This window comes from Strix aluco, chromosome 4, assembly GCF_031877795.1.
Source record: "Strix aluco isolate bStrAlu1 chromosome 4, bStrAlu1.hap1, whole genome shotgun sequence".
Classification (NCBI taxonomy): domain Eukaryota; kingdom Metazoa; phylum Chordata; class Aves; order Strigiformes; family Strigidae; genus Strix; species Strix aluco.
The window spans coordinates 128,807,377-128,820,447 of record NC_133934.1 but is presented as its reverse complement, the minus strand read 5'-3'; the positions used below and the strand labels follow the sequence as shown (position 1 = coordinate 128,820,447).

Genomic DNA, 13,071 nt, shown 5'->3' with positions numbered 1-13,071 from the left:
GGGCGATTTGAGGAAGAGAGTAAAAATGCTTACTTGTTCTTTCAGCTGATTTACTTTATCTTGGAGAAGCCTCTTCACAAGCCTTAGTTTCTGTTCAACATCCATCATACGTTCTTCCATCATTTTTAGAAGCTGCTCATGACCCCCCTGGAAAGCAACATTTATGTGAGAATCAGTTAATAAAAATCAGTTCACATTCACCAGTCTCCTTTTTTTTTCTCCAGTTTATGCTTCAGAAAATAGTTGGCACTCCACATTTGCGTCTATTTTAAAGAGTTGACTGAATTAATAAACCATCCATGGAAGCAAAATGTTATGGCAACACTTAAGGGACACTCATAGCATTGAAGTAGTTTTCTAAGTCTAAGTTACATTTGTGATTTTTTTTTTAGAACTGGTAAATTGACATAAAATTCTGTCTTGACTGTGATAGTCAGATATCTGGATAGTTTCTTTTTCTTGTTCTTAGGTGCTTCCATATTTCTGTTGAATGTGGGAAACAAAATACCAATCAAAATCTTAATAGTTTTTAAAACAATGAAGGTGAAATCATAAGGGCAGGCACGTTAGTTTGACAGTGTAACTCTCCCATGCCAAAGCCCCCTTGAAACTGAGTAATATCCTAAAAAAGTAGAATGCTATTATCCCAAACTTGGGTTTTTTTACATTTTTAGATTAGTTGTTGATAACTAATGTTTCCAAATAGTAACTCTAAAATGCTTTTTCTCTTTTTCTGCAGCGAGGTGACAGTCTAACTAAAAGCATAGTAACTCAGCCCATTGAGAAAAATTTTCCGAAATAAATTAGGAACACCAGGAACTGCAAGAGAGGTTGTTTGTATTTGGGAACTTTAGACACTGACTGCAGGGAAAGGGGTTCTTTATTTTAATGCTAGCTTGTTACTCTAATTCTAGGAAGTTATCTGAGAAGATTAATTTTGAGAAAGCACCAAGCTTCTTCTCAAAACAAAATACCTTCAAAACCAAAGTACCTTCACACATGAAAAAACTGAGGGAGGAATGTTTCAGGTGCGTAGTTTCACATATAAACAACTGTAGAAAGATCCCCTTAGGGGACTGACTGAAGTCTACTCAACATTTTATGTGTAACACCAGAAACTCCTTAAGTCTATGTATGCGGTTATATGATCACTTAGCTTGTGAAAAAAATTGAAAAATTTTACATTAGTCATACAGAAAGCAGTTTTACAGTGTTGCTGGACAGGAAATTTTTTCAGATTAAAAAAAGTACTACTAAGCAGAACTTGCAGGGACTTTCTAGCCAAGTTCTTGAGCTATCTTTTGTAATTTGATTGGAATTCAAAAACATGGCCAACTATTACACTTCACAGTGGTCGCAGGAGCCTCGAGTGAGTGGTTGAGACAACTATAATTCTTAGTTTCCACTTAATGCCTGTGATTCCTGTTTTTTGGCTTAAAGTTGACTTTACTGTGTTCTGTCTAACTTCATATTATTTTATGTGTAATGGGAGGAGCCAGCTCAAGCATTAGCTTTAAGGTCATTAGAAAGATAGGAGCAAAAAGATCTTGGAAAGCAAACAGCTGAAATGGTTCACAGCTCCCAGCTAGAAAAATCAGAGGCCTTAAAGAGGTGTTTTTCTGACCTCTGAAAGTATTAAAAAAATCTAGTTTAATCTAGTAATTTGAGACAAAAGAAAAACCACTAAGGAATGTTATCCAAGAAACAAGCGTGTTAATTTCTGTTTTCTGGCACTGCCTTTTTACTTTATGGTCACAGCAGTAGAACATGCCCATGTACGATGCAAATTCTTTTCTTAAATGTGCAGATACATCTGCTAAAGAGAAGCTGAGGATCTGTACTTAAGCACGTCTCCTATTACAAATCTTTCCCAGAAGTCCTGATGTGACAGTCCTCAGTATCAAAGACAAATATTTTGTCTAAAATTTGTTAATTCTTGTTCATAAAGCTGAAACTATTGATACTAAGACAAGAGACATTATGTTTAAAAAAAATTTTATTTTTCATTTACATCAAAAAATGTCATCTTTCCCTGTTAAAAAGTTTATACATCTTATACAAAAATGCAGTATAAATACCCCAGATTTTCTTCAATCTCATATAAAATTAGTACCATTTGAGAAAAATAGTCTCTTTCCACACTGAACGACTCCACATTTTAAATAACATAAATAAAAAGTATTTGTAACAAATTAAAAAAGACACCTTTTGAACTTTCACAAAATAGCTTCTAGACAAATAAATAGGAAATAACACCGTGGAGACTTTTTTTTTTTTGGAAAAGGACAAAATAATTTGATCCTCAAGTTTCTCAGCTTATGCCAGTTCGTGTGTTTGTGTGTGTTTATCATGGTAAGGAATGAGATCATAAGCAGCCAAGCTGTCAGAGGTGCCCGATCCTCCGGTAGGAATCTGCATGCACTGCTCGCTGCTCCGGTAGCAAGGCCTAGAGAAAGAAGGCAAGTGGGATACTTCACCCTGATATCCAGATTTTCTTTTAAATACGTATGTATACTTAAAGCAAATCACCAATACAAGCGAAGCAAGCAACACAAGACAAACAAAAACACACACAAAAGAAAACATGCAGAGTATCACACATTATATTTCTCTAAACACTAGTATTAGCACTACACATATGCAATTGAGGAGATATTCAGGATGCATTTGCTAGATGCAAGGACTCTTCAGATGGCTCATCCATGTTTTTGAGGGATTTAGAAAGATCAGTGGCAGGGATTAACTGCAATTAGCAAAGCAGTTAAATTTCTTAGAGGAAATTATCTCCACTATATATATATATGTATCTTTATCTCACAGGTTGCCAAATAGCATTTGTGAAAAATGTAGTCCAACTGACCTCTTTTGAAAAGTTATTTGCATTTCTATTTTAAACCTAGCTGTAAGTCTTTTCCTGAGACAGGTTGAACAAGCTGTTGGTCAGAGGTGATTTGAATTTTGAAATAAAGAGCTGAAGAAAGGAGAAGTTGAGCAACGCTAAGTACTCTGAACAAAAATATTGGTTAGCAGAGGTTCTAAGGGAACTTAGGAAAAGATTGGGTCATTAACAGCCTCCCAAATCTAGTTACTGAGCAAGGAATATGAGAACAAGGGCAGCAATTGCTACCGTGCAGCAGGTAAGAACCACAGCACTAGACACAGCGGAAAGTCATTTGGAATTCAGAAGAGTCCAGACAGGTTAACACAGAAGAAGAGGCTCAGGGGTTTTATTTTAGTGAAATCTGAATGTATGACAGTAGCCTTTGAAGGACAACAGCTCAAGACTGACTGTAAAATGAATGAGAACACAGACCGCCATAGCCATGATCAAAAAGCAATGAAAACTGCAAAGCGTGATGAACACAAAATAATTCCAAAAAGGAGGGGGATAACTCTGGACACCTTATTACACAGGAGGACTCAGGATCTAAGAAAGCTGCAAAGTGCAAAGCAGCGACAGCAGCAAAACTAGGGGATTAAATTTACACAGAAGGCATGGAGATAACCTGACATTGTACTCACTGGTGAAAAGATGATGAAGAGGGATTAGGATGCAATTTTTCAAGATGCTAAAGGGGACATTAAAATGGACATAAGCTCAACTAAATGTTAACCCTAGAAATCAGGGAAGAAAAATGAACAAATGAAGAAAAATCATGAAGAAAAATCAACAGTGAGAATTAAAGCAAGATGTGCTTACAGAAATGTCAAAGTTGAGACAAACTAAACCAAATTAGGCCTTGTTTATAGTTGTAGAATGCATGTGCTTAATAATGATTTTAGAAAGTTATCTAGTAAAGCCCATGAAAAAAGCTGTAGGAGACACTATAAACCAGAATATCCATTCACTTTAAGCTAAATTAAAAAAAAAAAAAGAAAAAAATTAAAAGGATTAAGTGCATTAGTGCATTGACAGCAAATATTTGCAAAGCCTCTCTGAAAGTATTTTTAAATTCATGAAGCTTTCCAGAATAAAAGCTTTTACAGGAAACGTGGAAGTGATTTATCCGTAGAACTACAAGTTCCAGGATGTGACTAGTTTGCAAATTGTTTCTCAGGCTTTCAAAGGCAAAATTACAAAGTCATCACTCCTAATGCAATACACAGCACATTCATTTGCAGATGCTACTGCTGTAATATGGCTTTTATTGATTTCAAAATTAAACTGCAGTCTCTACTTTCCATTGTATGTGACCAAGTACATTAGCCTGCGGTAATGCACTTGCATCGCGACTCAGCTGAAAGGGAGACAACCTTACAATTGATTTATTTTTACTTATCCTATATTATTTGCTGTTAAGTTCTTTTTTGGGGTGGTGGGGGGGAACTTTTTGATTTTGTGCCAAAAAAAAAAATTCTCACTCCAAGTTTTGGAAACTTTAGAAATTGTTACTGCATATCGTCTCTCTTCATAATACCTTTTTTCCAGAATACTCTTAACATGTTCAGAGATTTTTGCACTTCAAAGTCTTGGTCTTATTATTTTTTTTAAATTATAACTGCAATTTGAGTTTAAAACAAAGGTCTTTTTTTTTTTCTGCTAACAGATTAATAACAGTGTTAGTATTTTATCTAAGTTATTTAGAACTTTATCTTTTCTCATAAGATAAAGTTGTAATATTAAGACCTGTGGCCTGAGCCAAAGCTTTAGAGATGTGGTTACTTTTCGAAGAAAAGAGTCATTTGGCAAGCCAAGTCCCCAAGCTTAATTTTGATATGAAAGATGCAAACTTGTCCACCTATTGCCTATAATTCAATTTTAAAACCCAAAAGAACCCAAAAGAAAAGTGACTCTGACTCTGCCCAGTATGTACAGTGGATGTAATCTTCCTTGGAATTAGAATGTTTTTCCTCAGAAATGCCAATATTGAAGTTTCTGTATAATGGTAACAGTGTTCTCCAAACAATGTCTTGTCTTACGGCCAAATAATGAAGATAGACTGACCTTATAAAAAGGATTAATTTGTTTGTATTCTGCTCTACTACAGCTGAGAGAACTCCATGTGACAGCAACAGCCCAAACTAGTATTTTGTGTGATGAGTATGTGCTTGTGCAATATGTGGTGTAGTGGTTGGGGTTTTTTTTTGTTTGTTTGTTTTTTGTTTTGTTTTGTTTTTTTTTTTTTTTAAATAATGGTTCCAGACGTGGATATTAGGTAAAGAAAACAAAACCAGAAAAAACCCTATAAGCACTTACTGCACATTGACCAGAAGGAGAAAAGCCAGTTGACTGTGGATGGGAGTGTTTTTTATTCAAAAAGATTAAGAGGACTTCAGAATTAAGCTATGGCTCAAGCTAAGTATACTAAATAACAAAGGTTTGGATTGTACGTATCTTTGATAGAATGAATTTTAATTTTTGAACTGGCATAAACAGAGAACGGATCTCATCGGAATTGAAGAAACAAGAAAACAAACCAGATATCCTTTTAAAGTTGTAACCTGCAGAGTAACGAGAGCTTTACCTGTTGCATGTTTGTTTCAGAGGGTCTACTTTCAAGTTCTTCCTGAAGACGTTGACTCCTCCTCTCTGCTTGTAGTAGCTGGTGTTGGAGCTGCAGGAACTGTTCCTTGGGCACCATAGCACAGCCTTGCTGCTGGAGCTCCCGGGAGTGCGGTGATTTGCTAAGCATCACACTGGCGCTTGAGTGGAGCATCTGAAGAGTAAAGTCAGTCAGCCACCAGGAGAAAACAGCACTGCCGTTCATACAAGGTATATTTCAGTGATGCACTAGACATCAGGTTACTTTTATACAACTTGTACGCCAGAGAAACAAGCCTGAACTCAGTAACAGAAGCTAAACAGACAACTTTTCTCTTTCCAGTGGATAAAAGATGCATCTTTCTGTGGTCTGAAGTCTAAAGGAATTTTGATTCATAATTTCAGACCGGAATTATATATTCATTGAATTTCTTAAAGTTAAATGGGCCTGTGGTGAGCTTTAACTTAATAGTCCTTTTGAATTTTAACCTTGATCTCAGCAGCTCTTCTAAAAAATAGTATCCACTTACAAATAAAAGCACTAGCATGAGGCAGGCTGGAGTTGTCCACCAGTGCTGATTATTTCTACTCTTTAGGATAGAGAGATAATATTCTCCACAACAATTTTTCAGTGTAATGACGACTTAAGTAATTTGATGCCAGCTGCTATATTACATTCAGATTTCAGTATTTGGAATCCCATATATCTTTCCTTATTCACTACTAACTAGAAATTTTGACACATTTTATAATTTTCATTTCGAGACGTGCCATGAACATAGTTCAATAGCAAGTCTGGAGACCTCCTGAGTGTGTGTGCTACATAAGCAAAAGTATACTCAGAGGGGCCCTTGAGATATGGATGCAGGTAGTAATCTGAAGTAGTTTAATTCCAAATTTAAGTCTCACTTGCATTAAAAAAAGATTACCAAATGCATCAGCAGGTCTATGTAATGTAGAGGTAGTATATACCAACAAATAGTGCATAATGGCTGTCCTCTGTGAAGCTGTACTACCAGAAAAGTCTTTTAATTTGTAAAACTAGACGTCTCGTGGGACAAAAGGATTGCATTCCTAATAGTCCTTGCTACAGCCAAAGAGCACCTCAGAACAGACTTGTCCTAAACAGTTTAGCTTCTCCACATCATTTAATTAAGTGCTGCTCCCAAGCAATGCCATGACACTTACTGGATAAAGGTGGCTAGAAAAGAGGCGTATCTGGCATTGCCTTACTGCAGCAGCATTGCAGCCCCGAGAGCCCAAGTTAGATAAACTGGCCTGGCATTAGATGAACTTTCAAGACAATATTAAGAGCCAAGATAGTCAGATGAAACAATTTAGCATTTTCCTAGACTAAAGTAAAATCCAGGTAATACTAGCTCACAGTTGTAATAGTTTATAACACTAAAAAAGAAAAGACCAGAGTTGTACAGTAAAACACCCTGATGTTTCAGACAAGCTGATTTGCAGCTTGAATTTGTGTAAGATTAATACTTTCTTCCCATAAAGTTCAGCTGACCACATCAAAATTCTCACCTGTTATCTCAAAGCCATTACTCTGTTCCCTTAGGACAAGGCATATAAGATTATGTAAGTGGGTTTAATTTTCCTTTCACAAGTGGTAGAATTACGGCCGCAATTTGTAATCATATTTCAATTACTGAGTTCATCTATACCGTAAACAACTATATATAAGCATTTTTCATAATGGTGCAACTCTTCTGGCCATGTGAGCATCTGTACATCTCTGCTGGCCCAGGTAAACAGAAAATAGGTTTTTAAGTACTTGAAAATAAACTAGTCATATTTTTTTAAGCTGTCAGGAGGTTCTCTTAAATTAACTTGTCTGTAAAGGAGCTATTCTTACACTGACAATACAAACAGTGAAAATAAGGAGCTTTTGATGGGATTTGTTTAGGGTTTCCTGCAATGTTGTGAAGCACACGAGCATCTAATGAAAGAGCTGAAGAAACAGTCAATTAACAGTTAACGGTGTCTTAAAAATAAATACCAATTGCATGACTAATGAAAACAATATAGTCTTGCCATATTCATCTGTGGAAAAAAGTGGAACAATAATGAACTTACTAAACTATTAGGGATGACACTGAGTGTGATCACATATCAGTTAGTAGTAAGGAAACATTTGACAGTCCGGTGAAGAAGCATGCAGATGTCAGAGGTAAATATGCAAAACACCTTCAAGCCTCACAGTCAATGGGTCAGAAGGAAGGGGTTGAGCCACTTTTCATTTTCTTACAATCAGTTCAATTCTTTTGAATGCAATTGGTTATTTGTCTCGATTTTCACGGCAATGCTGCAGAAGTACGCGGCTTCTCAGCGTACAAACTCCATGATACACTCACCATAAAGAGGTCAGTGCTGCTGTCAAAGTAAAATTTTACATTAAAATGAATAGTGGCTGCTTCACTTAAAAGATGCATGGAATTAAAAAAACATAAAAGAAAGAAATGTTTTCTCCATGCTATGGTAGTACATTGAAAATGATTGCTCTACCTTCGCACACTATTTCAGAAAGAGAACTGCACCCTTCTCTGCTAGTTCCAACCACTGAGTTCTAGACAGGTTAGCCACGAACAAAAGGAGAACAGGCACAAAAGAGAAAGTTAGCAGTCATAAAGTGCTAAGTGAATGTTATACACACCTGCTGGGAAAATGTTATCAGGAATAGCAAGAGTCCTGCATGTTTGAAATATAAATTTTAGGAGAAAATACAATTCCATGCTTGGTGTTTATACCAAAGGGTTTAACAGTGTTTGGAATTTTCCCAAAGCTTAATTAAGTCTATATAAATAAAAGCACAGGGCATATAAACAGCCTTTCAGTAACTTGTCAAAATCTCATCTTTTCTAATCAATTTTTGACAGTTTTAGAGCTAATTACATAGTATATTCAGCATAACATGTTTCCCATTTGCTCTCTTGATGAAAACCATGAAATCTTTTAATAAACAGCGTTGTAAAAACATCATCTAGCAGATGCTTTGATTTATGGAACAAGCCAAATTGTGGTGGTTCTTTTTTTAAATATTATGTTTTAAACTCAAATCCAGAACATCAAGTTCAAGGCAAGACTGCTGAGAGACAACTCGGAGGTCTATAACCTGACCTTAAGGGATACACTAACTTAACATAGTTAAGCTCTCCTGTTCCTGTAAGCAAGGACACCTAAGAACTACGCAGTTTCCATAACATCCAGCATGATCCGTCTCCGGCAGTACTGAACAAACATCCACATTTACAGCGGGCTCTGGAGGAATCTCAACCGAAGTTTTTACTCATGCCTTTAGATGAACAGCAAGTGGGGTAAGTTGTTATTCTATCACGATCTAGGTAAGATAGCAAGGCTTAAATTCAGCAAGTTATTCCCGTAGTAAATTAGAACAGGTTTCTACATTAAGAGCAGCATTATGCAAATATTAATTAGGAAACTTGAGGTTACATGTTTTAGGAAGGAAGAGGAAAGTGTTAGCCTTGCCTCAAGCACAGAAACAAATTTCTTCACTATTTGATTTTATATCTGAAGCCTTACGTGAATTACAATAAACCACAACATGCTTCAGAGAAGCACGTTTGTCACACTGACATCTTGATCATGAAAGATGAGACTAGGCATTGGGGGAGATTAATTCTTCTAGTTTCAGTTAGTTTCCTCTGTTTCTACACATCTAGAAATTGTTTTAAAATCAATTCATAGATTCAGTGAGATAGTGATAAAGCCCCACACTATTCAGTACAGTCAACACTGATTGAAAAGTACCTCCATTAACTGATCATCCAGTTTGACTTGCTTTTTTCTTAGCCCTTCATTTTCTGAGCTGGTTTCCAGTTCACGTTCAAGAGAATTCATCTGACTGATCTATTAAAGACAAGAAGTTTCCTTAGAAAGACAGTAGTTTCTTATTTTACCTGGGTTTCTTTCCCCAATGTGCAGTGATTCATGACTTGCACGTCAAGACAATTCAAGATTAAGAGACATAACTATTTGGACACTTTGCTGAAAGCGATGTCTAAGACAATGTTATACAGTGTCTCTGACAAGTTTCAAAGGCAGGGTAATGGATTTTTTTAATCTAAAAGTGGCAACGCTAGCATACAAGCGCTGTGTATGTTCTACCACTGAACTGTTTGTACTGACTGGAAGTCCAGCAGCGCATTGGCACCGACTTGCACCCCGCGTGCTCTGCTGAAACACAGGAGACACTCAGCTTCTTGGGACAGGGCTTTGTAAGGGACAAAGGATGCGAGGATCAGAGTAAAAGAAGAATACAGCTTACCACATTAGCTCTTAGAGATGGGAAGTACTGCATCGAGTCACGTATTTACCATCTAAAACTAACCTTCCTGTTTGCAGATGACAACTCCTTCTGAAGCTGTTCACACTCTCTCTTCAGGCTTAGTTTCTCTTGCTCTATGGCTTTGACGATACCTGACTGGCTTTGATGCTTTTGGTGCTTTAGGGAAAGGATAGTAGATTCCAGCTGTCGGATCTAAAGAGATCAGAGATGAACAAATATGGAAGAACATTCCAGACCATTCAAAAAAAAAAAATCAAATTTCATTTACTTAACCTAAAATACTGAGTACCAAACAATTTCAGACTCATAGCAGATTCTGTTGTATTTTTGACATTGTAGCTTTGAGCAACAAAAGGTCTTTCCCTTCCTCTTCCCCATAATCTGCCTAATACTGTGAGCCAAGAAATTGGACGTGATGAATGCTCAGAACATTAAGAAGTTTTCATGAAAGAAAAAAACTGATGGGCATTAACTGAAAGTCAGACCAGAATCTTAGACAAGAGTATTGGGATTTTCTTTTAAAAAAAAGAGCTGTTTGAAACATGAGTGGCTGCATACTCAGTGCAGATCCAAAGGAAAACTAGTCCATTATGCATCCATTCTGCAAATGTTTCTATTCAAAACTAATAAGCAACATTCCTCCTGCATTACCCACTGCGAAACAAGAATCATTACGTTTTGCCTAGCACGCAGGGACCGCTGCTGTGATCTGTCAGCTTGCTCAGGTTACCTTCTCCCTGGAGTGAGTCAGGTCGGTTTTAGTGCTCTGCACTTCTCTCTGCAGCCTCTCATTCTCCTGCCTGAGCAGCTGCTGCTCCTGTTTCGTCAGCTGGTCCAGTTCATCCCAGTCTAGTTGCCTCTGTTGGTCCTGCAGCCCTGAGGAAGGCACAGCCAGTTCTAGAACCCGAGTCTTAAGACAGACAGAATTGCAGGGTTAGGCCTTAAACAAAGAAGCAGACATTTTCTCTATTCAGGTGGGTTTTAAGTAGGTTTTCCATAACTGCAGACTCTAAAGTCGCAGGATTCCCATCTTCCTCCCAGCCCACACAGTTTTCCTCTACCCAGCATGAAACTCGACATGCTAAACCCAACATGTTGGGTTTTTGAAACCCAACGTGCTAATCACAGTGCAAACCCAAAGTGCTTCCCTTTGCTAAAATCCTAGATAATAGCTGTGTGCCAGAATGGCTGATAGGAGTGCAGAGTTCAACAACACAAAGGAGCAATTTGTGCTCCATTTCACAGACTCATCAAGCAAATAATAGAACTCAGTATTATATATTATTCAGTAATAGCTGTAATTTAGTTCCTGTTGTACAATTTTGAAACAGCCTCTTTTCCATGTGGACATTAAATATTCCTTAATTACATGGCAAACAAGCCAAATTACTAACTGAATTCATAATGCCAATCTTAAGACTGCTGTCTACATCCTCCTTCAGTTACAGTTCCTCATCAGTTAAGAGAAGCTGCTATCACACTGTGCCTTTCAAAACCAAGTTTGACTGAAAATTAGATCCCCCCCGTCAATGACTAGTTGGATTGTGAATATATTTGTAGTTTTGAGAGGTGTAAATGCATCCACAGATTTTTTTTTTTTTCGGCTAAAGATTTCTTTCAGGGAAGAGTAGAGACTTAGGAGGATGGACTGATCATTGCCTGTTCTCATGTTCAAAACTTAAGTTTTTTAAAAATAAGTCTGCACTTTATATACAATCTGACAAGACTAAGGATAGTTAACTATTTTAAAATGGAAAACTACAAAATACAGAAAGCACCATTAAAATGGGGCTTTTTTTTTGTACCCACCTCCTTTCAGTTTATTTTTTTTTAAATTATATCATTTGTTTAGAAACCAAAAATCAATAGTTGCGTAACTCAGAGTCTACTTGCTCAAACCTACAGGAGTATTTGTGTCCTTTTAATGGACAAGCCAAGCTAAAGAATTGAGCTGGCTACAGCAGCAGGCTACAGAAGAGCAGCATCTGGTGTCTGTAAACCCCGGCACGCGAAGCTGACTGAGGCACCTGAGGTCCGTTACCTTTTCATTGGCGTTCTGCAGCTGCTTGTGTAAAGACATCACTTCTTGTTTAAGAGTTTCCTTCTCCTGTTGCGTCACCCGTAAGTCTGATTTTAGTCGGGACATTTGAAGGTTGGCATTTTGCAGTGTTTCATCGAGACTCTGAACCTGTAGCGAGCAGGAACACAGCTTGGCATTTGCTGCATCAAGATTTCTTGTAAGTTTGGTCTGCTAGGATGTGTATATGCACCACATATCACACATATTTAGGATCTCTGATGGAAGGAGCGAAGGAGTTAAAATACTGACAGCCCCCTTTAAAAACGCTACATGATTTTCTGACTTTCTGTTCCAAATTAGCAGCCATCCACTTTGAACACAGTCACAATACTGCATCAACAGAGACACATCTTCCAGCCCTGAATATTTATTGGGATATGCTGGGAAGAGAAAAATTTATCTTGAATTATTTATTCTTCCTGGCAGCCTGTGGCCAACAAGAAACCCCAAGTGTAATCAGCCAAGCAGATAGCCATTCACTCCCCTCCCCTGCCTAGTGAGAGACGAGCCACCGCCAGAAGAGCAGGGAGCAACAGCAGAGTCTCTGCAGTATTTTAGGAATAACTGGGCAGAATGAATTGGCAAAAGGAACTTGGCTGTAGATGCAAAACAACACAGCTTATTCTCAGGGAAAAAAGTCCCTCATAGCATCTAACAAGTTTCCTCTTGTCCTTTAAGAACGTCACTTTGAAAGCCCATCAAAGCAGCCATTCTTAGTTGCATGACATCTTCACACACATAAGAGGGCTGCTTTTAATGAAAAAAAGCACTACAAGAGATTAAAAAAATGCTTTTGATCCAGGACTATAACAAGCCCCACTATTATACCTTTTCTTGTGAAACGGTGAGCTGTGTTTTCAGTGTCTGACTCTGCTGTTCCCAGGATTTCTGTTCCTGCTTCAAGCTGCCAATTGCACTCTCTAAGCAGCTTACTTTAGCTACCTGAAATAAGATTACATCGGTAAGCCTGACTCATTCAGGATTTTCCTTAACCCAATTTGACTTTGAGAGTTAAGCTAGAGGGAGTTACAGCTATGTAAAGAAAATGCAGGAGAGTGGAAAACCCCTCAGCTCCCAGCCTGAATCTCCACACAACAGGATCATTATTTATAGTGTGCATACTTAGTTACGCTGCTCCGGTCCAGAGTTACAACATGTTAGAGTTGCACTAAGTGCAAGAACACTGTCTTC

At 37.6% G+C, this 13,071-nt stretch overlaps 1 protein-coding gene across 1 annotated transcript in view; it reads right to left on the bottom strand.

Moving 5' to 3' along the window:
• The window catches only part of NIN (ninein), a 64,755-nt gene that overhangs the window by 4,329 nt on the left and 47,355 nt on the right, over positions 1-13,071 (bottom strand). Inside the window, exons 23-29 of the mRNA XM_074821159.1 lie at positions 12,709-12,822; positions 11,842-11,988; positions 10,531-10,710; positions 9,843-9,992; positions 9,263-9,361; positions 5,466-5,657; positions 34-147 (exon numbers count right to left, since the gene is read on the bottom strand). Of these exons, the coding sequence (XP_074677260.1) occupies positions 34-147; positions 5,466-5,657; positions 9,263-9,361; positions 9,843-9,992; positions 10,531-10,710; positions 11,842-11,988; positions 12,709-12,822 (996 nt within the window). The remainder of the gene's footprint in view (positions 1-33; positions 148-5,465; positions 5,658-9,262; positions 9,362-9,842; positions 9,993-10,530; positions 10,711-11,841; positions 11,989-12,708; positions 12,823-13,071) is intronic.